The 24,372-nt window shown below is 45.3% G+C and overlaps 1 protein-coding gene across 9 annotated transcripts in view; it reads right to left on the bottom strand.

Moving 5' to 3' along the window:
• Positions 1 to 44: 44 nt before the first annotated feature.
• The window catches only part of FGF1 (fibroblast growth factor 1), a 105,810-nt gene continuing 81,482 nt past the window's right edge, over positions 45 to 24,372 (bottom strand). For 7 of the 9 annotated variants that reach the window (XM_040454026.1, XM_040453998.1, XM_040454015.1 and 4 more), the window contains 3 exons: positions 23,146 to 23,350; positions 8,853 to 8,956; positions 45 to 3,353 (listed from right to left, as the gene is read on the bottom strand). In XM_040454026.1, the coding sequence (XP_040309960.1) occupies positions 3,159 to 3,353; positions 8,853 to 8,956; positions 23,146 to 23,314 (468 nt within the window). In that variant the 5' untranslated portion in view covers positions 23,315 to 23,350 and the 3' untranslated portion in view covers positions 45 to 3,158. The remainder of the gene's footprint in view (positions 3,354 to 8,852; positions 8,957 to 23,145; positions 23,351 to 24,372) is intronic. The other 2 variants (XM_040454056.1, XM_040454064.1) reach the window with 2 other exon arrangements.

The following is a 24,372-nucleotide window of genomic DNA, read 5'->3' as shown; positions in this document are numbered from 1 at the left end:
GGAAGATGAGACATCGTGATGTTCCCAAACTCAGAGAGACATTATCGCCTTTTAGTGGAACGTTTATTAATACTTGTAGGGTGCCAAAATTAAAGAGACAGTGATGTAAAATGACAGGTGTCTTCTTCATCAGAGGTCTGCTTCGCAGCCCATGGGCTCAGTTCGTTTAGGCAGTCTATTCTAACAAGGCTGGGGAGCTGGGCTCCATTGCCTCCGACACAAAGCGAGGACCTCCATCTTTAGTAACGTATGATGCGGTAGTCCGTTTTTGGTAAGCACACACTGTTGGCCGGGGGAGGCTCTAACTATCCCTTCCAAGGAAACAGATCACTGCCACCTCCACCGCCATCTTGCAAACAATCAAAAGCGTAAATGCTCCTGATGCTTTCTAGAGAATATCAGGCAGTTCTTAACAGTTGGCCTGAAAATGAATCCACATGAGAGACGTGTGACAAGCAGACGGCTACCTCACTTACTCAAGGAAAAGAGAGAGAGAGCAACAGGAACACTCCGTGTGTAAGGAACTCGAACGGAGCCGGGAACTGCCACCTACTTCCTTCTTACAAGATCTGACAGGCTCTTTTCCCAGCCTGAAACCGGTCCTCCTAAAGCTGTCATGGTTCTACAGTTGGAAATATTAGGTTTACCTGGCCAGGTCCTTGGATACTTTGATGGGGGTTATCTTATACTGGGTATCGCGAATTCTTCCAGAACCTGGGTTTCTGGGACTTGCTGTTTATTCAGCGGCAACCTACAAAGTCTCTGTTTTTAACTTGGCTGAAATAAATGAATCCACAGCATCTTTCATCATAAATATAATGCCCTGGGAGAGAATACAGCAGAAAACCAGACAGACATCGTTTCCAGGTGCCCCGGTACCCAGTACAGTGCCTGACACACAGTAGGCACTGAAAAAAATAATTCAGTGAATGAATATATGAATGATGACCGGGTGGAGGCTGGCAAGGCCATGATAGTGTTTCTTCTAACTGCTTTGGGTCTTTGAAACCACAAGCTTCCATCTCATCTGTTAGCAACATTTAATTTTTCTTGGCCAATGTTATATTTGAATTTGATTCATACCCTAAAAATTATGGACCATTATATATCTTAGCTTTCCTCTCTGCATACCCTTTTCTGGCCAAATCTTCATAGTAAAGAAATGTTAAACCACACTGCACTATGTCCAGCTTGCCTGGAAGGATTTACTAAAATAAAATAGTATGGTCTTATCCAAGTTACAAAAACAAAGTTCTGAAGTCGTTTTTCTGTACAAATGCAGAATGATATTATTAATCGCAGCATTAACTTAGTTTGGTTCCTCAATTGCACTATATTGCTTTGAACCTTCACAAACCATCTTTTTTTTCATCATAAATATGACAATGCAATTATAAGGAGTTATTTTTTCCGTTAATAATGTCAATTCCTTAGAACATGAGCTAATATTCTCATCAGTTTGTATCCACAGTTACCCTCTTGTTGCTTAAGCGTCCCTGTTTTCAAAGGAAATCTTGTAATACCACAATTGAAAACAAAGTACAATCTCTTTTTATAGGTAAATGTAGTACAAGTAGTAGATAATTGAGGAGCTTATACATCATGTCCTATGATTATCATTCTCAGTGGCTGAATGCTAATCAGTTAACTGCCTTTGAGCTACATATTTATAAATGTGATTAAAACATACAGTCTCACAGTAAATTTAAATGGCCTATTAAAGACCTTTACATGGCAACAGTATCATATGTCAGAGATGAATGTTGTTTCTAATTTGCTAGCCACTTGGGTCAAGTTTACTCTAAGCAGGAAGCATATTTATACAAGTAATCGTAACACAAATGGTCTCTTGAGAAAAGCTGTTTGTGAGGGTTTAACATTTTTGAAGTATGCTTTTGTATATATTCTAAATGGGTATTTTATAGGCACTGGGCCAAAGCGCCTTAAATCCATGCTCCTTAGCACGGGCCTAACTGCTCCTGATGCTGCCTGAGTGTTCAGGAAGACTCGTGGGGTATGCGTTTTTTATGGGCAAGGCAAGAGAGGCTCGGGGGCCTTGGGCCCCCTTCCTTTGGACAGCATGCTTCAGGACTCTGCTACTTTAAGTATGGTGGGGGGGGGGTGCAAGAGGAAACAGCAGCATCTGTAGCACCTGGGGGCTTGTTAGAAATGCACAGACTGCACCCCAGAACCACTGAATCAGAACCTACACTCAAACACGATCTGCATGTGATTTGTAAGCATTGCCTGGGACCCCAAAGCCTCCGCTTTCTGGGGACCAGGCACAGTCATGGTGTCCCTCCATCTTTCCTTCTCACTTCTGGAATCAACCTCTTTAGGGGAAATCATCCCCTCAGCCCACGTTGCCTTTCTTTCTCAGCACTCCCACACCCCAGCCCCAAATGAATTTACCAATATCTGATGTTTTTGCTTTTATCAAGAACCCACTTCTCATGCTGTCCATCTGACATCATCCAGGGGCTTCCTGCTGCCGAATTATCTTGGGAAAGTCACGGCATTGTAATGACTCCCAATGCTATGCATTTATTCTGCTTTCCTGTGGGCTGAAGCTCCCATCCTTCATTTATTCTACACTGAGAGCCCACCAGAACCCAGTCTCCCCTTGCCATTTTAATCCCTTCTGTTCTCAAGGGGAGATTTTCTTCATCCTAGTTTCTACTCATGGAACACTGCCTTCCCCTAACCTAGCCATAAGCTTCCCTGCTAATATTTGTGGGGTGTTGAAAGGACAAAAGGGCATCATGCCAAGTGTTTCGGGGAATCACAGACAGGATTTTCTCAGTAGAGGGAATTGTATGCGGTTACTAATGACCCTGGCAGCTCCCTGAACACACTTCATTTGGCCCCGCCTTTGCATTGAGAGGCTCAGCCTGCAGCAGGTGCCCAGAGGCAACTGGGCATCCACACACCCAGACTGGCCAGCCAGTTGGCCCCTAGGAGCTATTTGATCCCTCTGTTCAAAACTGTGCTGGGGTAAAAGGCTCTGCAAAAAAGTGAACTGGGCATTTGGAAGAGCACTGCTTACAATTTCAGGCTCTGTGGGCCAGGGGTTAGTGCAGCCAATAGTCAAGGGGACAACCTGGGGTCAGCTGGGTGAGGACCTCCTCTGAGGTGGTCGGCACCCAGGAGAGATTTCTTTAATCAGAGGAGACTGGCAGGGGGAGAAACAAAATTGCCTTCTGGCCATAGTGAGTCCGGGGACCGCGTTTGCAGCTTCCATTCTTCTTGAGACCCACAAACCAATTCTTTTCTGCGTGCTTCTTGGATGTGTAGGTATTGTAATGGTTTTCTTCCAGCCTTTCCAGGAACAAGCATTCCTCATTTGGTGTCTGCTAAAAAGATACAACGGCAAGAGAGTAGAATTACTAGTGATTAGTTTTCAGTGAAGTTTCTCTGTTTACTAGCCGTGTGGCCTTGGGCGAGTTCACTGAGGCTCTTTATGCTTTGGTTTCTTCTTCAGGAAAATTGAGATAATAGTGGAACCTATATCTGAGGGTGGTAATGAGGACATAGAGTAGGACCCAGCACATAATGAGCCCTGGGTCCTGCTTCGGATTCTATTATCTCCTTCCCTCTCTCTGCCCCTCCCCAACTTGTGCTCTGTCTCTCTCTCAAAGATAAATAAACATTAAAAAAATTGTTTTAATAAAATAAAATACATTTGCTATCGGGGCGCTTGGGTGGCTCAGTCAGTTAAGCGTCTGACTTTGGCTCAGATCATGATCTCACAGTTCCTGGGTTCAAACCCCACATCGGGCTCTGCACCAACTGTGTGGAGCCTGCTTGGGATTCATTCCCTCTCTCTCTCTCTCTCTCTCTCTCTCTCTCTCTCTCTCTCTCACTTTGCCCCTCCTTGACTTGTGCTTTCTCTCTCTCTCAAAATAAATAAACTTAAAAAAAAAATAAAAAGAGCTTAGTGTTAAAAAAATACATTTGCTGTTTTTGTAAGATCCCCTTCCATTTGCTGTCCTCAGGAGCCTAAAGTTTCCCCCTGGGGAGATCCTGAATGACCATGAGCACGTTAAGGGCAGGGCTGGGCCTTTTGTCTCTGTAAAGTCCTGGCACATGGACATGACCATGAAAAACAGCCCAAATAGGTAAAATCAGACTGTGATATGGTGGGGAGTTTTAAGTTTAGGCTTGAAGGATAAATGAAAACCTGCTAATATTATTTTATATCCTGATGATTTTCACTAACAATATCAGGATTTTTACCTTAGTGCTGTCATGAATATAAATCCTTGCACAAAATGTGTCTTAAGCATAAAACCTATCCTGGAAGTTAAAGTTATTTTAAAAATGAAAATACCTTTATTTTTTCCTGTGTATAAACAGATCTACTTATACGAAGATCTGTGCTTTTTAAAAATCACAACTTTACTTTAAAAAAAAAGAAAGAAAAAATTTAAAAACTGCCCAAAGCCACCCACCCAGATATAAGGAACTGGTAACAGTCGATTAACATACTTCCTCATGTCTTTATGTACATATACACAAACAGACGTGGATAAGGACATATGGATATAGACTGATGATGTTACCAAAATGGCGGTATAGCTGCCTTTTTAAATGTTTATTTATTTTGAGAGAGAGAGAGAGACAGGGAGAGAGAGAGCACAAGCAGAGGAGGGGCAGAGAGAGATGGAGACCCAGAATCTGAAGCAGGCTCCAGGCTCCGAGCTGTCAGCACAGAGCCTGACGTGGGACTTGAACTCATGAACCGTGAGATCATGACCTGCGCCCAAATCAGACACTCAACAAACTGAGCCACCCAGGCACCCCATATCTGCTTTTTTTTTAAGTTTATTTATTTATTTTGAGAGAGAGAGAGAGAACACAAGCAGGGGAGGGGCAGAGAGAGAGAGGGAGAGAGAGAGAATCCCCAGCAGACTCTGCACCATCAGTGTGGAGACCAGTGCAGGGCTCCATCCCACAAACGGTGAGATCCTGACCTGAGCTGAAACCAAGAGTCAGACACTTAACCAACTGAGCCACCCAGATACCCCTGCTCTAATTTCCTTTTTAAAAAATGGAAAATAAAGCTATGAAAACATTTAATCTCACAAGAAAATACAAGTTAAAAATGATTTAACATGTTGGCTATAATAACTGCAAAGAACAAAAAGATTTACAATGCTTAATATTGGTGAGAGCGTAGGAAATAGACACTTGCATGCACTGTCGTGAGATACATTGGTGGACATTTTCTGAGGGTAGTTAGGCAATATGTATTACCTTTGACCCAGCAATTTCATTGGTAGGAATTGACCCTTAGGAGATACTTGGGCAAGGGTAAAGCAGTATTTTCAACGATGGTCTTTGCAGGATTGCACGTAATGGTACCATTCGAAGCAACCTAAATCTTCATGGAAAGGTGATTGGTTCAAGTAGGTAGTGGTACATCCCTACAGTGGAATTGAGGGCAGCTTCCAATTTATCAAGCTGGAAAGAGTGCTATAACATATTAAATAGTACAGTTGCTTTAAAAATATCTACCAATGATTACTGTTTCACTGGGAGTTCATTGGTTGGAGAGTGGGAGGAGCCCCAGGAATTTGAACTTCCTATTTGTCAAGATTTTAGAATACATTTATTATATTTGGAGGTAAAATACTTATGCTGTATACTGACTTTGCTCCCATTCTAAGGCATGTGATCTCTGTATTATCTCTTCCCCCACAGTGGTTGTTGATTCCCTTTCGGGTGGTTTCCAGGCTTCTTCTTCATTATTCTTAATTTGTGGGCATGTTTGTGTACTTGACTGTGAGCCTTACTTAGGGAAGAGGTGGAGTCTTGTCAGCCTTGTGTCTCCCCACCCCCAGACGCAGAGCGTTGCAGATTACAGGGGCTCGCCAGCTAGGTGGTGAGCTTACCTTGATTCTTGAGATCGTAGAAAGTAGTCTGTAAAGTTCCCTTTGATTAGTAAGGAACTACATAACAGGAAGCTTCCTGCTTCTTATTCATTTGCAGTCTAGGGCATTGACAACTGGGTGAGACACTTTGGGTGATTTTAGAATAAGACGGGACATAGTTGTAATATTTAACTGGGTGACTCTGCTGCCTCTAGAGGAACGTATCCAGACATTAGTGTTTGCTGCACAGTGTCAGGTGTGGGAGGAGGTAGGAAGTTTTGGACCTGTGTGGGTTGCCCGCTCCCCTGTAGGGAGGGTACCCCATGACACCCCTCAGTGGGCGTCAGGCCTGTGTTCCGTGACGAAGCTGAGGGTGGCCACGTCCCTCACCTGATGTCTCCATTGAACTAGAGCGGTCGACACACTCAGAATGGCTGAGTCACAGGCTGAGTCAGCAGGCCAGCTCGGAGATGCTCCAGCCCAACCCCACCAGGATTTGTCAGGGGTTGTTAAGCGCTTGGTGCATTGCCAGCAGCCTAGAGATGCACAGTTGATTCATGACTATTTTAAATTTTTTTCTTCAATGTTTATTTATTTTTGGGACAGAGAGAGACAGAGCACGAACGGGGGCGGGGCAGAGAGAGAGGGAGACACAGAATCGAGAACAGGCTCCAGGCTCCAAGCCATCAGCCCAGAGCCTGACGCGGGGCTCGAACTCACGGACCGCGAGATCGTGACCTGGCTGAAGTCGGACGCTTAACCGACTGCGCCACCCAGGCGCCCCGATTCATGACTATTTTAAAGATTATTTTCTTTTTTTTTATATTTTAGCATGCTGTTTTCCCCTCAACTATTTGGGTGACATATAACCACTTTAGGAAATTTGGGAAATACAGGAAGGCATTCACATATTATAAAATTGGCTACTTATCACCCTTAGAGATAAATGCATTAATGTTTTGATATATATGTATCCTTTCATTATGAAATCTAAAATATGTCATTATTTTATATAACCTTTCACGATTAATAGAAAATATTTCATTAGTTTTAAAAATAATATGTCCTTTCCACAGACATAAACATTTGTATCAAGATGGGTTAATACCTAAAATTGCCTGAGAGCATGAGGTAGAGCTCTGAGATATTTTAGAAATTGTAATTTATTAATGGAGAAGTATATCAATTGTTAGGCATAATATATTAAGATTACCCTCAATATTTCAGGTGAAGCACAGTGATGGCCAGGACTATGATAGGAGCCTAGAGAAAATTGGGTTTGGGTGTTCTTCCTCACTATTTTTATACAAATAAAAGAAGGTTATAATAAGCATCAAAACGGATTTAAAAGAGGAAAAGCCATAAACTGTAAATATAACCTAGGAAATAATGAGGATAAGGGATTTATAAACTTATTATTTGTCTTCTAGCTCTCACTGATGAAGCACCTCCCCCATTTGCCAGCAACATTGGTGGGTGGGTTCTGTGCATTGTCTCTCTGACCCCTCTTAACCCCTGTGTGTGGTAGTGACCATCCATTACTATCCTTATTTTAGACAAGGCTCAGAGTGGGCAAGTAACCTGCTGAAGTTGCAGAGAATTGAGATTCAGTTGTGAGTCCAAGATTCAGTGATTGGTTGGTTGGTTGATTTTATTACCAACAGGAAGAACCACCTTTAAGAAAAATCTACTTCAAGGGCCACCTGGGTGGCTCAGTCTGTTGAGCATCTGACTCTTGATTTTGGCTTGGGTCATGATCCCACAGTCGTGGGATTGAGTCCCACATTGGGCTCTGCACTGAGTATGGAGCCTGCTTGGGATTCATTCTCTCTCTCTCTCTCTCTCTCTCTCTCTCTCTCTCTCTCTCTCTCCCCCATCTGCCCCTCTCCCCCACTTGTGCTCTCTCTCTTTCTCAAATGAATGAATGAATAAAAAGAAAAATGTGCTTCCATGTAGCAGTCAAAGTCTAGCTCCAAACTCTTTAAAGTTGTCCCATTTGATACAGATTTCAGCAAACAGGCTACAGGAGGTGGCCCGTTGCTCCTGACTTGTAGCAGGAGCTACAAGTCACACTATATCCACATCCCAAACCCTGGCTGAAGTTACAGCTTCAGGAGACAGTTTTCTGTGCCTGCTGCCAGTTGGCAATTTGATTTAAGTTAAAGAGAGCCTCAGACCAACCCCCTCCTACCACTGCCTTTTTGTAGACATCTCCAAAAGGGAAAAAAAGGAGTCTGGCCAAGTCTCAATGATCAGTTGTTAGGATAAAGAGAGAGGATCATTGAAATTGAGAAATAATTTCAAAACTTGTGTCCATTGGCTTTAGTTCTCTTTCCATTGAGATCTTTTACCAAAGGTACCACGAGGGGCAAAATCAGATTGTCTGTTTCTATTCTTTTCTCACAAAGATCGGTATGTACTGAGTCAAACCTGTATAAAACATCAACCAGGAGAGAGAGGGAGTAGAAGATGTTGAGGATTTTTAGCTACTGAATAAACTCTCAGACCGTGCTTCTCAAGGACAGGGATGTGGCTCATTTGTCTTCACAGCCCTTCATACTTAGACACAGGAGGCACTCTACATGTTTGTTGGATGACGTATCCCATGCTAGAGTCTGGGCTTGATAATTTTTGTGAAAAGCATAGAGAGTGTGGTGGTGCTCCAGAAACATGTTTGGAGTGAATGAATGAAATGGGAATAGGTATTCTGAAATGACTGACTGGTGCGTTACTAAAATTTCAGTCAATGTCTCCTCTGTGTCTCCGTGATAATTCATTCGAGTATTTTGAGAGAATATCACAAGAAGCTCTTTCATGTCTGAGCCTAAAATAAAGCAGGGTAGAGGGTGGGAATCTTGCTGGAAAAAATAACAAACAGAGACTAATTGCTGCTTTACACTTTGCATCACTCAGCGTAACAAGATTTCTGGAAACCTCCAACCCTGGCCGTGTCTGGAAGCATGTCAGCCTCATACTTACTGAGCCGTACAAAAGCCCGTCGGTGTCCATGGCCAAGTACTGGCCAGTCTCGGTACTCTTTATATACACCTCCCCCACGCTTTCCGCACTGAGCTGCAGCTGAACTGAAATAAAAATAACACGAGCAAAAGTAAATAAACACTAAAGCTTTGGCGATAGGACCTGGCGGCCAGGACAGTTAGCCATGGAAAATTCTGCTCATTCATTTTGCAGTGCCCTCAAGGATGAGCCTCAAATTAATCAAAACATTGAAATACAGTTCCTTTTTCTTTGCCCTCCAAAGAAAGCTGTCCTTTGGGAATTATGTTCTTGAGAGAAGGAGAGATGATGGCAGGCATGCCCACCATCCCCCTGTTTGTTACACAATGACCCCTCATGCACTTCCTCTGTCCCTGTCCCCTGGCAGGAAATAACCATAGGAGGAAGCGACATTTGCTTTCCTAGGTGCTGTAGAGTGGGCAGTTGGCCAGCCTGAGTATGTACTCCTTCAATTATCAGCCTGCTTTGGGGACGCCTTTTTATAGCCCCAGCCTGTTAGGCATGGGAGCTTCTCATGGACAGATTGTTATGAAAAAAATCTGATCCCGCTAGCTTGCCATACAGAGGGTTTTCCCAGGAAGTTGGATTGGTTGGTGCATCTGAAACTCAGGGAACTCTCCCACAGTGAAGTTCAGTCAACTCCCAGCCTCTGTGGTGGCCCAGCTGGGATAGAGGCAGAGGGGAACACCAGCTTCTCATTGGGAAGACAAAGCAGTTGCCTGGGAATGCAGGGATGGGAACAGTGGTTCTCACCCTGGGGTGATTTCGTTCGTCAAGCGACAGTTGACCATGTCCAGAGACATTTTTGGTTGTGCTGACTGCAGTGAGGGTTATGGTACTGGCGTCTGGTCGTAGAGGCCAAGGATGTTATGACACATTTTGCAATGCACAGGGCAGCCCCCACAACAAGAAATTATTCATCCCAGAAGGTCAGTAGTGCTGAGGTTGAGAAACTGTGAGGTTGAAGGCAAGGACATGAGTTCCTCTGAGTTAGTCTCCCCATTTACACCGACTGATACCCCAGAGGAGCTTTGCCCACTGCTGGACAACTAACTGGAGTGTGATACCCATTCAATAATTATTCATTTGTTCATTTGTTCAAATAATTATTCATTATTCATTTGTTCATCCTTCCCATGGTAGTTCTGGAGGGAGAGATCTTTTGATGGCTAGCATTTGAGAATCAAAATTAATTCTGAACTCCCTGGACAATTTCTTTGGCCACTAGACTGTCACAACCATCGTTAGGAGTGAAACCTGCCTAAGGACCAGTGAGCACCCAGTTCTCCAGGAGGACAAACTGACCTCCCTAAAGGTCAGCTTACTCAGGGGCTGAGGGGCAGGGTGGGCTGGAAGGAACATTGGGGTTTGGTCGGCAGTTGGGGACTCCTCATTGCCTTTTCTTTGTTTTCATGTTTTATTTAATTTCTTTGAATAAGAAATACATTCCCATGCGTCAAACCTGGAAACCGTGTAAGAGGAGACTCTGAGGACTCTCCCTTCTGTTGCCTCTACCCCCCAGCCCTCACTTGCAACTGACGGGGATACAGTGGTAAACAGGATGGATGAGACCCTTGTCCTTCCTCCAAGGATACGTTCATTCTCAGGGGGTGGGGGAAGACAGAGACAAACAAGTAAACCCCTCCTGGATATATTTTATGTGTATCCTTCTAGAGAGATCTTAGGTATATATGAGCAACTCCGTGTTATCTTTCCTGCCTTTCTTTTTTTGTTTTTTTGGTTTTTTTTTTACATAAATGGTATGATATACATACAACTATATACCTTGTTTTGTTTTGCTTGTCTGTTTGCTTAGAAATTAACTGGAGAGCTTTCCAGTGCAGTACTGAAAGAGTTAACCGCATTCTTTTTGCCACTTGAATTGTGTTCTACCATGTGGCTATACCATAACCATTTCACCACTTCCTTATTAATATGTCTGTATTTTCTCATTTCCCTCTGTTTTCTCTATCTTATGATTCATCCCAAGGGTGATACATAGTTCCATCACCCTTACCCAAGATGCAGTTCTCTTGTCTTTGGAGGTGTTTGCTACAGAGACTCGGGTCTCCTGTAGCTTCCTGTGGTTAGTGGAGTTTAATCCACTGGGAGGAAACTGGCAGCTACTGATCTCCTTTCCCACGGGTCCTTCTGACATGGGTTACTCGGAGAGGGTGGTCATGATAGAACGGGCCAAAAGGCCTCCATCCTGACTGGGGCCTCCCCTCTAGCCTCATACCACACCACACACTCACTCACTCACCTTGCCCCACTCACTTAGCTCTCCCAACACATCAAGCTGTTTCCTGCCTCAGGATTCTTGCCTGCATTCTACCCTTTGTCTGGCACCTTCTTCCTCCCAATATTGACGAAATTGGCCCTTCTCCTCCTCCAGGCCCCAGCCTAAATGCTCCCAACTTGGAGAGGCCTTTCCTGCCCAAATCCCCTATGACTAGCTGTACAGAGACCCTCCACCCACTGGCCCTGCCAGTGCCACCTTATGATCTTCACATGATCATCTGGCTTAGTCCTTTGTTTGTTTCCTTCATGGCACTTTATACAGCGTACAGTTATTTTTGCCATTTAACAGTTTACTGGTTTATTTCTGCCTCCCCAGGAGAGTGTATACCTGGGGAAAAGGGCAGGGGTCTTCTCTGGCCTGTTCCCCGTAGGTCTCCAGCACCTCACACAGTGCCCTGCGCAACGGTTCAGCCAACATATGTGTGCCGAATGAATGATGTTAGGCTAATATCTGCAGAGATGATCCTACTGGTCCATCATCAATAAGCCGTGCACTTTGAATTATGTTTCCAGTCATGCTTTGTGGAGTGAAGTAAGAGGGACCAAGCGGAGAGCTTTACAGGCTCTTCTACCAGCCAGCTGGGTGACCTTGGTGAGGCTCCTTCATCTCAAGGCCACGGTCTCTTTATCAGTAACATGGGTAGGGTTTATATTCAGTCTCTAAAGTTTTTTCCCAGCTCTAACAGTCTATGAAGCAAGTAAATGCCTTTAATAGCAATGATGCACACAACAGAATAGTGTGTGGCCGTAAAAGGGAATCAAGTACTGATAGGTGCTACAATGTGGATGAACCTTGACAACAGGCTCAGTGAGAGAAGCTGGTCACAAAGGACCACTTATTTTATGATTCTATTTAAATGAAAGTTCCTGAAGGTACAGACCCAGAGAGACAGGACATAGATTAGTGATAGGCAGGAGCTGAGGAGGAAGGTGGAGAGAGCAAAGGGGGCATTATGGTTGAGAGGTATAGGGTTTCATATCTCAATAAAACTTTTTTTTTTTAGTACCCTGTATTTTCATTGGACTTGATGGTGTACATAGATTTTTCTGTCAATTTATCAGCATAATCCTGTATGTTTAAGAGAGACAAAAGGAAGGAACTAACTGTGTATTGATCACCTATAATGTGCCAGGCATTGTGGTAGTTTCTATCCTGGTATAAATAGTATAAAAATATAGCACGGGTTCCAGAATCAAACTACATGAATTGCAATTCTGGCTTGGCTACGATATGTGATCATTGGTCAAATTATTCAGCTCTGTTACCTTATGCGTAATGATAGTACCTGCTTCATGGAGTTGTTTTGAGGATTAAATGATCTAATATATGGAGAGTGCCGAGGACCATTACTGTCATTTCCACCGAGCCACGGTGACCTCATTGCTTCTTCCAGCATCCCCTGTTGGAAGATGGCACTGGCTTTGTCCTACAGGTGAGGAGACCGAAGCTTGCTGAAAGCATATTTTACTCAACATTATACTTATAATCAGGAAAAAAATCGTGACCAGAGCCCAGCTTTGAGTATTTCAAGTATCCTGCTTTTTCTTCTCTTTCATACAACACCTTGGGACCCAGTGAAGGGGAAGATGGGTCCAAATCCAGCCAAATTCCCTTTCTTGCACCCACTTATGTTCAAACAAGACCTACAAGATGGCAGATGGTCATCCAGGATCCCATTTGTAGCTACGGAACGGAATGATGTTAGTTGCCTGGGGCTTTTTTCCACCTACCACCCATATGTGTAGGTATTGAGTCAAACACATTCTAGATGCTACAGGAATCCCATAGGGCAGGTCCTTTTGGGTAATCAAGGAAGATTTTTTTTTTTTTTTTTAAGATAGACTTTATATTTTATTATTTTTTTTTTTAATTTTTTTTTTCAACGTTTATTTATTTTTGGGACAGAGAGAGACAGAGCATGAACGGGGGAGGGGCAGAGAGAGAGGGAGGCACAGAATCAGAAACAGGCTCCAGGCTCTGAGCCATCCGCCCAGAGCCTGACGCGGGGCTCGAACTCACAGACCGCGAGATCGTGACCTGGCTGAAGTCGGACGCTTAACCGACTGCGCCACCCAGGCGCCCCTAGACTTTATATTTTAAAGCAGTTTTTGGTTCACAGGAAAAATGAAGAGAAGGTACAGTGATTTCCCATGTACCCCCTGCGGTCACACACGTGTAGCGCCCCGTTATCAACTCCCCTGTCACAGTGGTACATGGGTTACACATGATGGACCTAAACACTGACACGTCAGTATCATCAAGGAGGATTTTCAAAAAGCTTTTCATTTCCTAGTTCATTTGTGTTCTGCGGCTTACATAGCCTGCATTTGTCTTTCTGTGGGGGTAGGTAGAGTCGACTTTGGACTCCCATCTTGGCCGCGTGAGGGCCTCACGGAGGTAACCACGAGCCAGGGCTGCTTGGCACGGGGACGCAGTCCTCGGCCGTGAGCCCCCACACCAGGGTTGCTGCACTGGTGAGAGTTCGTCTCAAGAGTTTCCTCTGTAAATATTATTTCTCCAGGATGTCCAAGTTTCATAGCTCATTTTCACTGGATTTCTTTCTGGCGAAGTTTCCTAAACATATATCCTCTGCGAGCAGGCCTGGCAGGAAGGAGTAACACCCAGCCGGGGCCGCTCGTGTAACCGACGAGGCGTCCAGCTCCCCAGGGTGACTTCATTCCAGTTTTCTAAACTTACAGTCTCCCGCAGCTGCTGCTGAGGAGGGGAGCGGGAAGGGGGCGTGTGAGAGAGAGGGGCCCTCAAGGAGGGAGGGGCCGGCCCCACAGCCCGGCCGAAACGGAGGCTCCTCCCCCTCGGAGCAGGGCCAGGGGCCTGGAAAGGCTCTCAGTCAACACGCGCGCAACCGCCCGTCTCTTGCGTGCTGGGGACCGTGCCCCGTGCCACACACCGACCCTACCGCAGGAGCCTCGGGGGTTCAGACCCTGAAATGATAAAGCCACACCACAGAACCCCTCCCCCCACTCGCTTTTGAGCTCAAAACGAACACAAGTGCAACAACTACAACAGAGACTCTGTCTCATGCATGGGTATTAGGTATTATTAGATAGAGCAGATATGCCTATGGATGGGGTAGATGCAAAAAGCTGAAAGTAATGTATGCTGAAAACAGCACATTGCAAAAGCATATTTCTAGTAAATCCTTGAAGAAATTCTGTAAAAAACACAAAACAATGTGCATAGCTCACGAATATATAGGGAGTAAGATAGGAAAGTGTGCATTGGATTCAGACCAAATTCATACCAGTTGCTGCCATGAGGAGGATGAGAAGAAGGGCCAAGTCTGGGGACTGCTGGTGGGAGGAACTTCCCCTTTGTCCTAGCTCTTCATTTCCTTACAAATACAATTTTTTTTTTTAATTTGAAAAAATTTGTTTAATGTTTATTCATCTTTGAGAGACAGAGCATGAGTAGGGGAGAGGCACAGAGAGAAAGGGAGACACAGAATCCGAAGCAGGCTCCAGGCTCTGAGCTGTCAGCCCAGAGCCTGATGCGGGGCTCGAACTCATGAACTGGGAGATCATGACCTGAGCCCATGTTGGATGTTTAACCAACTGAGTCACCCAGGCGCCCCAACAAACCTAATTCTGAGGCAAGAACAGCCAGTGGGTGACCCTGGCTCAGTTTGGGTGATGGGGCTGCTGCTGATCGTGGATCACTCCTTTCCGGAGCAGTAGTTGATGGATGAGGCTCAACACAAATACTGATTGGCAAATACTCAGAGCTGGCCAAGATTCCAGTTCTTGCCCCTGATGACCCCTGCTGTGCCTTACGACCCAGCTCAGGCTTGCCCCAAGCACCATGTAGACCTGAACGTAGGTATCCATGAAGGTGACTCCCTTGGCGGTTGACAGGGAGCCAGAAAAGCTGATAAGGCAGGACAGGGCTGAGGGGCCTCTAGGGCCACACATTCTCTGCTCAGTTTCCTTTTCTGCCACATTGTACCAGGTTAACTAACACCTGAGCAAAAGGGAAGGAACACTTTTCTTTATCCCATGCGGGGAATTTAGGACTTGTAGTCTGTAACAGGAAGGTCCTTGGCTCTCACACATCCCAAGGATGAAGGGGCAAGGACTTTTCAAAAAATGAGACAAGTCATTTTATCCACAGAGTATGTATTGTTCCATACTTCCGAAATGGGAATAGGAACTTCTGCACTAGCAGAAGAAATGGAAGCAGTTCTTAATTAAAAAAATTTTGGGGGGCGCCTGGGTGGCTTAGTCCGTTGAGCGTCCGACTTCGGCTCGGGTCGTGATCTCGCGGTTCGTGAGTTCGAGCCCCGCGTCGGCTCTGTGCTGACAGCTCAGAGCCTGAAGCCTCTTAGGATTCTGTGCCTTTCTCTCTCTCTCTCTCTGCCACTACCCCGCTCACGCTGTGTCTCTCAAAAATAAATAGACATTAAAAAAAAAATTTTTTTTAAATTTTTATTTTATTTATTTATTTTTAAATTTCTTTGTTACGGCCACCAGTTCACACAGCCCCCAGGGCCCGCACAAGCACAGAGGCCCTGCCCCTGCCTGGGGCTCTTGCCTTCTCTATCCCCAGCCCGCCTCTTATCTGCCCCCGCTAGCCAGCAATTTTTTGAAACTTACTCTAGAAATACGTTTCTTAGAGAAATTCACATTTATAAAGCATTGTAAAAAATGTCCTAAAAGAAGGTCGTAAATGTTAGCTTGGTGGATTTGTGACCATCATGTCTTCTTTACTAGGAATGCATTAGGGAGTGCTGGTTTGGGAATGGCCTGTTTATCAAAAATAGATGTCAGGGGAGCCTGGGTGGCTCAGTTGGTTAGGCATCTGACTTTGGCTCTGGTCAAAGCCATGATCTCGTGGTTCATGAATTCAAGCCCCGTGTCCGAATCTGTGCTGACAGCTCAGCGCCTGGAGAGTGCTTCAGATTCTGGGTCTCCCTCTCTCTCTGCTCCTCCCCCACTCATACTCTCTCCCTCTTTCTCTCTCTCAGGAAATGAATAAACATTAAAAAAAATGTTTTTTAATACTTAAATGTCATTGCCATCTTCGTGGATCATGCTCCTCCCTGCCCTGTGTTTATAGTTTCGACCCCTTCATGGATCTTTACTGGGAGCCTGTGTAAAGATGAACCCAGAGCTTTTGGGTGGATATGCTAGCCCCCAACTAGGCAGTGTACCTTTTTTTCTGCAGAGCTATATCTCTGGTTTTCTCTTCTCCCCAGTCCCTTCCATTAGCTCTTAGCAGTAGTTTATTTACATTAGATCCACATGATTCTTACTTTCCAAGAAGAGAAAGACAGAAGAGGTATTAGGAGCCTGCCACTGCCAAGATCAGGGAGCTTTGGACACTGCACCATGGTTCCAAGCCCCAAGCCGTCCTGGCATCTTCCTGTCCTGCCCTAGGAAGTTTTATTTTTATTTTAGTTTTCAAGTAATTAATTTTAAAATGACATCCAAGTTAGCGTATAGTGCAATAATGATTTTAGGAGTAGAATCCTGTGATTATCCCCTCCATATAACACCCAGTGCTAATCCCAGCAAATGTCTTCCTAGGAATTTTTAAAGATAAGATTACAGCTGGTGTGTCTGGGGGACAAATGAGTGCAGAGGGAGGTCCTTTCTGCTTTGGTAGCATGTCTGTGGCCTTTAAGCCTGCTTTCCACCTCTGCTCTCCAAAGAGAGGCCAAAAGAGATTACGTGCCTGGTTTATTCTGGGTTGGAGACTTCCCGTCCTTTGCTGTGTTTACCCAAAGTGAGGTCAGCCTCATTCAGAACTCGGTGAGGTTGTTTTATGTCAATGGCATTTATAATTAAAATGTAGCCACAAGCTGGGCTCCCTAAAGCATTAGAGAGAGATGGAGAAGAAAAAGAAATTGAGCTTGTGGAAAAAAAAATTCCAGTGGTCTGGAATATATATATATATATATATATATATATATATATATGAAAAAGACTTTTCTTAGAATGTGTAAAGGTGTCTGCTTCTGCTTTGGGACTGAAAAAAAGGTGCCTGGAAAATTTTGATCTAGTCCATGGACTGTGTGATATTTAAAAAAAAAAAAAAAAAAGGGTTATCTAGAAAAATCTCTTCCGTATAACCAGATAAGGAGTGAGTGGGAGGAGAGGGGCAGGGATCCCTCTGGCATCACATGCCACCAAGATGGGAATACCCCACAGAGGGGAGTTTTTCTGCCCGAAGACCTGCCCTGCTCTCCGGCTTTGGCACCAGGGCCCAGCTCTGCCCACCTTGGTGATTTGAAAGCCGTCTTGACTTTCAGCCCCAGCTGGTGGGGAACAAAGTGCCTTTACCATCAGGTGCCGGGTCATAGTAAACTAGAAACCGGAAGTCTGTACTGCCCCAGTACAAGGAGGCAGGAGGGGTTGCACCCTAGAGGAGTCTGCCCTTTCTAAAGGGCTGCAAAGTAGGATTCCTTTGACCGGTGAACTCCCTTAGTGCCTTTAGGATGTGGTTTGATTTATAAATATTTGATTGGCACACACTTTGCTCAGGAACATTTCCATTTGTGTGGTGAGCACTGCCAGTAATCCTGCTCCTCACACAACCCTCCTGTGTGCTTGGGGAGGCCAGGGGGCGTTGGCCACAGAAGGCAGCAGATTGGGGATGCTCGTGAGCTTATTGTTCTTCTCCACTTACTGGTGTAGATATTCATCCCACTGGGGAACAAGTCATGTCCCTCTTCGCCTGAGAGGAGACTCCAGCAGAAAGAGCAGAATCAAACATGGAGCCCCTCCTTGCTTTGCCCAAGACAGCACACTCTGCCAGAGAAGTTAGACAGGGCAGGCCTTGCTGGGCCAGGCGCCGGGCACATTTTTCCTACATGCCAGCCCTTGAGAGTTCCAAACCTAGATAGTCCCAGTGACACAGAGATGAAGAAAGGTAAGGTCAAGTAAGGAGGAAGGTCAAGTAAGCCAGGAGGAGGGTCAAATAAGCCTAGGGGTGATGAGGGTGATAAATAACATTTTTTGAGCACCTACTGTGTGCCTGGCAGTGTGTATAACATTTTTGAGCTTCCTACTTTCCTGTGACATGGGAACTGTTGTCATCCTTGTTTTTAAAATGAAGAAATTGGGGCGCCTGGGTGGCTCAGTCGGTTAAGCGTCCGACTTCAGCTCAGGTCACGATCTCGTGGTCCGTGAGTTCGAGCCCCGTGTTGGGCTCTGGGCTGATGGCTCAGAGCCTGGAGCCTGCTTCCGATTCTGTGTCTCCCTCTCTCTCTGCCCCTCCCCTGTTCATCCTCTGTCTCTCTCTGTCTCAAAAATAAATAAACATTAAAAAAAATTTTTTTTTAAATGAAGAAACTGAGGCATGTGGGGAAGTAACTTCCCCACAGTGACAAGGAACTAGTAGCCAGGGACCTACATCTGCACCTATCTGACCCACATGGCAGGCTTTGTGAATCCAGTATGTTTATTTGATCAGTTTGTGGGGCAAAACCACCATCACGGTATTGATGTCAACGGTGGTAGTGGTATGTGGAAAGAGACTTAGTCTTGGAAGAAGAAGCTATGGATCTGTGACAACCCTTCCCAGTTACTAGCTGGTCACAGGTCCTGTTAACTCAGTGTTTGCAGAGTGATGACAATTCATAACCTGTGGGTTAAGTGGAAATGAATGAATTTAACATAATTCGGGGCCCCTGGGTGGCTCAGTTGGTTAAGGGTCCAATTTGGCTCAGGTCATGATCTCACGGTCTGTGAGTCTGAGCCCCGTGTCGGGTTCTGTGCTGACAGCTCAGAGCCTGAGGCCTGCTTGGGATTCTGTGTCTCCCTCTCTGCTCCTCCCCCATTCGTGCTCTGTTTCTCTCTGTCTGTCAAAAATAAATAAATGTAAAAAAAAATTTTTTTTTAAAATCTAACACAATGCCTGGCGTATATCAGGAGCTCAATAGGTATTTACTGAATATATTGTTGAATTTGAATTTATCTGCCACCAATACAATGCATCCACTCCTCAAATTAATATTTATTGGGCACTATACCAAATGCCATTCAACATACTGGATGCAAAATTGCAGTGTTGAGCTGTAAGAGACAAAGTCCCATCTTCAGGGAGCTCAGCTGGGGAGAAAACCATTCAATAATCACACAAACAAATGTGGAATTATAACTACAAGGAGATACGCATGGTACAAGGCACTCCTCAAATGTCCTGTGTCTGAAATGGAACCGGTCATCCTTCTCTGTGTCTGTTCCCTCCAGGATCCTCCCTCTCATGGTGACACCACTCTACTCATCTTACAAAGAAAATCGCAGGGAGTCCCCATGGATCTTCCTACAATTTAATGTCCCTTCCCTTGTCTCATAGTCTGCAGCTTTTATTCTGTGCCTGGCTTTCCTAGAATGGCAGTGTAACAGATGTTCACAGCCTATAGTGATGATTGCCTACGACCACGATTTGAGAAGTTGTAATGGGATAAACCAAAAGCATCTTCTCTATGGGCCAGAGATTCCCACCAGTGGGGACAGTTTACTCAGAGCTACATTACAGTGGCCTGTGCACAAGCATCCTTTGTAGGTTTATACCACTCCAAGAAAGGGTTTGTGTCAGGTACTTGGAAATCTACTCTCCTGGAGGTAGGAAGAAGATCAGTTTTGAAAATATCCCAATTTTTCCCAGGACAGATCCGCTGAATGGGGACAAAGAGAAGCTATGAAAAGGGTTATTTTTTTACCTTGTAGAGCTGGAAGGCATATGGTTCTATTTTGTATGATTTAGGTAGATTTATTTCAATATTTGATTGGCTTTTAGAAATATTCTTTCCAATGGAAGTCTTAGAGTGTAGCTCTATACCTGTGACCACAGTGTCTAGTCATGTTCAAACTAATGGGAGGGAGTATCTTTGCTAATCATTTAGCCAGGGCCATCCCACTCTGTCCAACCCTGCCTGTCCAGATTGATCAGATTGATTCAGAATAACCCTTGGCATGAAGATGGACTGTGTCAGTACCGCCACTGGGCAGTAGAGGGCGACAGAACCACACCCAGTGGGTATATCCACACCAGGGAGTCCTCTTGCCTGCAGGACTTTTCAGCCTTGTCAGGCACACAAGTGATTTTATTCCCATTCCATGGGTGAGGAAGCTGAGTCTCAATATTTTCCCCAAGATTACACAGTTGGGAACCCTGGAGACATCTAAATTTCTAGACAGGAGAGGATGGTTGGAAGGGTCCTTGGGTTGAGGGACTTGACATTTATTTTGCAGAGCATTTTATGCAAACTGGAGAGAATGGTCATTGTTTAGTACTGCTGCTGACAGCGTGGGAATATGAATCCGCGCTTTCTGACTCTAAATCTAGGCCCCCCTAAGTCTTTTCAGAGAGTTATGTGGATTATCCCATTCTCCAGGCATTGACAGGTACAGGGATGGATTTCTGCTTACTCACCCCACGTACTCTGATTTCTGTCCTCCTTAGTCCTTGTTCTTAGTTCTAGAGTAAATAAATAGGCCAACACAACTCTGCATTTTGCCAGAGAGACCTTGAATCAAAACCGGAATCTAGACCATTGGCCTTCCTGGGAGACACTGTTATAGAAGTGATGAAAGGAAGGTCCTCAAATGTTATACTGTATTTCCACATGCTGTGGGTTGAGTATCTGGAAGTCCCAGTGACGGTGATGACAACAGTAGCAGTAGTGACCGCCGTGTGCTGAGCTGTTACCCTGAGCCACTCACTGTGCCAGCCACTTTCCTTAGATTATCTCATTTCATCCTCCCAAGGAACCTGGGAGGCAAGTAATATTATTCTTATTTTACAAGTGAGAAAAGGGAGGCCAGAAAGCTTACGTAACTAGCCCAAGTTCACTTGGCAAAGAGTCGACTCAGCATTGCCTGGAAGTCGCCCTCCTCACACATGCCTCCCATTTTCTTGTGCTACATTCCAAGGGTTCCTGACATCGTAGGTCAGGCGGCCGAACTCAGAGCACATTCAGAAGTTGTCCCCATGTTACATGCCCAGAATGCAATCCATAATGCTAATGATGGATGACAACAGTGAAGTCGCATGCCATTTGTACTAAAATTCCAGTACTTGGAATAAGTCCTAATTGTTGCATCTTGTTTTCTCAGATTTCAAGATTTCCCAGAAAAGGCAGCCTAACCGTGAGGAATATATCATCATGGTTGTCTTTCCCTTGGGATTCTGAGCACCAGAGAGCATCCCCATTGGTTCAGAAAACGAGTAAGATTTATCAGAAACATTTAAAACCCCAGAGGAATTATGAGGCGCCTGGATGGCTCAGTAGGTTAAGTGCCCGACTCTTGATTTCTGCTCAGGTCACGATCTCATGGTGCGTTGGTTCGAGCCCCATGTTGGGCTCCACGCAGACGGTGAAGAGCCTGCTTGGGGTTCTCTCTCTCTGCCCCTCCCCAACTTGAGTGTGCTTTCCCTCCCTCTCTCTCAAAATAAATAAATAAAAGAAAAAAAAAATAAAAACAACCCCAGTGGAATTAAAGCTTCTTTCCCTGTGCTGTGTGGGGCAGATCACATGAATTCTATAGCTTGCCTCACACAGTGGACTCCAGTCTAAGTCCATTTGTTTGCAGTAAATGTTACTTATATATACGTTTGACATACTAAGTAGAGTCTTTTTTGACTCGCTCTGGTGCCTCGTTTTCATCAAATATAAGGCATTCGCTAGGCCTATTTGACGACAAACCACCAAAACAAAACCCCTCAAAAATCTAATCCTGTGGTTGCAGGCCTCAACATCAGTTTTCTTGCTCTTTATCTCAAGGGTCTGCCTGGTGGTTGGGAAGGAAGAGACAATGCCTTCTGGTCCATACGTGCTGGCGTCCAACCCCATGGCCTTTGCATCTGAGAGTAGCATGAGCACCACTGAGGTGGTCATCTGTGCTTACGGCCTGCAGCCTTTGGCACATATTACATGAATCATGAAGACTCTCTGGTATATAAACCATCACATCAAAGACAGTATTTTGCATTCTGTTTTAAAGCTAGTTCTGCAGAACCTTACTTTCTACCTGGGCTGTGATTATGTACCTCCTGGTTTCCTCTACGCCTTTCTTCCCTTGATTCACAGTGTGTTTTACCCGTTAGATCGCTGACCCTCTACGCAGGAACTAGGTCTGGCTTTTGGCGTCTCTACAACAGCTAATGCTTCAGGGGTGCTCAGGGAATCCCTGCTAACATCACAGCAGGACGCAGGCACCTAATACCAAACATGCACACCACTCACCGCAAGAAGTACCAAAGCAGAAGGGAAAGATTTTTATCCTTAGATAGTCAGGAAGACTCTTTTCTCTAAAGTCATACCTCCATTTATCAGCACCATCCGAGAGCTAAGCTGGCAGGAAAGCCCAGAAGAGATGCTCGGCATTTGGCTTCAGCTGTTCCCGCTCTCCAGTTTCTCTAAGGTCTGGAGAATGACTTTACCTCTCCCGGTTACCACAACCACATCTGCATGATCTGCAGAGCGAAAGCTGCATAATTTATGATGTGTAAGACTGTGATTATGAACTAGGATCTCACAAATCAAGCTCAGTGGAAACATAACCTGGAGAGTCCGTTCCCATGAAACTGAGCCCGCGTCTGTGTGTGGGGTTGACTGCCCCCGCCCCAGGTGGCCCTTCCTGTCATAGAGCAGGCAGGGTCCTAACCGGCCTTGGGGGCCAGGCCTTTCTTCACTAAATTACAGAAACCCTGAAGAGCCGAACACTGGCAGCCACATCTGATCTCAAAGCAGTTGTGTGAGGTCAACAGACCATCCTTTTACAGTCTTGAAATAGGACCCCTTTAGGTAGGCTGTAGCTCTCACAGCTCCTTATTTTCCACACGTAGGCCCTGTGCACATTTATGTCACCCTGCCTGAACAGAACCTTGGAGAAAAGGGTACCCGTACCTAGATATCCTCCCTTCTCGCGTCCTTGACTAAGAAAGACACCAGGAAGGTCTGGGGCTACAAGAGAAATGGGTGCTTACTGTGCTGGTCGCTCCTGTCCCTCGTCCCATCCACTGTGCCATCTGGAAGGATCCTCAGGAAGTGGCCCCCGTTGCTACAGTAGAGGAGTTTGGGTTTCTTGTAATTCCCTGGAGGCAGATTGAACTTCTCCGTCAGGGCCGTGAAGGTTGTGATTTCCCCTTCAGCCATGGCTCAGCGGCTGCTGCTTAGGGTGTGCTTTCAAGGCTGTAAGAAATTAGACAACCCTATAGAGTGTCCCACCAGCCAAGGTGCTGCGTCCCCTTCCGAGACGGGAAGGAGAGCCTTGGGGCACGGGGCCCCTGCTCGGTTAGTAAACCACAAACTGCCCAGACGATGCCCACAGCAAACGGGTCTGTGCGGTGGGCAGTGGTTAAGGAAGAAAGGTCTCTGGCAGGGGAGGGATTTTCAGGACATTTCTTACTTCCCAATTGGCCACGGCTTTGGACAAAGCCGTGCATTTTTTAGAACTTCAAATTTAATCATTTGGCCAAGGGGAAAAAAAAAAATAATGTTTTGGTCCCTCCTGATCCACACACATCCTCAAATTAAACACTGAAGTTGTACTAAAATAACACCTGGGTTCTGGCTGAAACCCACGAAAGCCGAGAGGCCAGCACTGAGGTTTTGCTCTTCTCCTCCCACTGTGTGGGCTGGGGACTGCCTGCCCCGTGTACGCAGATAGCTCAGATAGCCCGACTGTTTGGGACCTGTAGGAAAAGGTACAGAAGGGCCCTCAGACCGCCCGCCATAGAGACGGCCAAGGGTTCACCTGTAATGGCAAATTCTGGATTTGCTGGTGGGAACAGAACTAGAACCAGGGAACAGACACTTGGGGGTGTTATGCGGGATTTTGAAGGGCAGACACTGTCCCAAAGGAAACTTTATGAGACAGATCTTTTGGAGGTTCTGCCAGTGATTGGCTGCTTCCTCGGCTTTCCATGCATTCTCATGTCACATAGAGAAGGTAGGTCTGGCCCTTGTACAAAAGCCAGCTTCATTTTAAGTATTTGCTAATGAGACATACTTAGTGTGACACAGAAACCATCATATTGCACATTATAATCCTCTAAGATTGTATACACCCACTATAGAGAGACTTATAGTATCAATGTTAAAACACCCAGTGACATGAATCTAAGTTTTAAAAGGCCAAACTAATAGGGGCACCTGGGTGGCTCAGTCAGTTAAGCCTCTGACTTCTGCTCAGGTCATGATCTCATGGTTCG

The sequence above is a fragment of the Herpailurus yagouaroundi genome, unplaced genomic scaffold (assembly GCF_014898765.1).
Source record: "Herpailurus yagouaroundi ecotype Mexico unplaced genomic scaffold, PumYag 29, whole genome shotgun sequence".
NCBI lineage: Eukaryota > Metazoa > Chordata > Mammalia > Carnivora > Felidae > Herpailurus > Herpailurus yagouaroundi.
The sequence above is the reverse complement of the archived record's forward strand: the minus strand, read 5'-3'. Positions and strand labels throughout refer to the sequence as shown.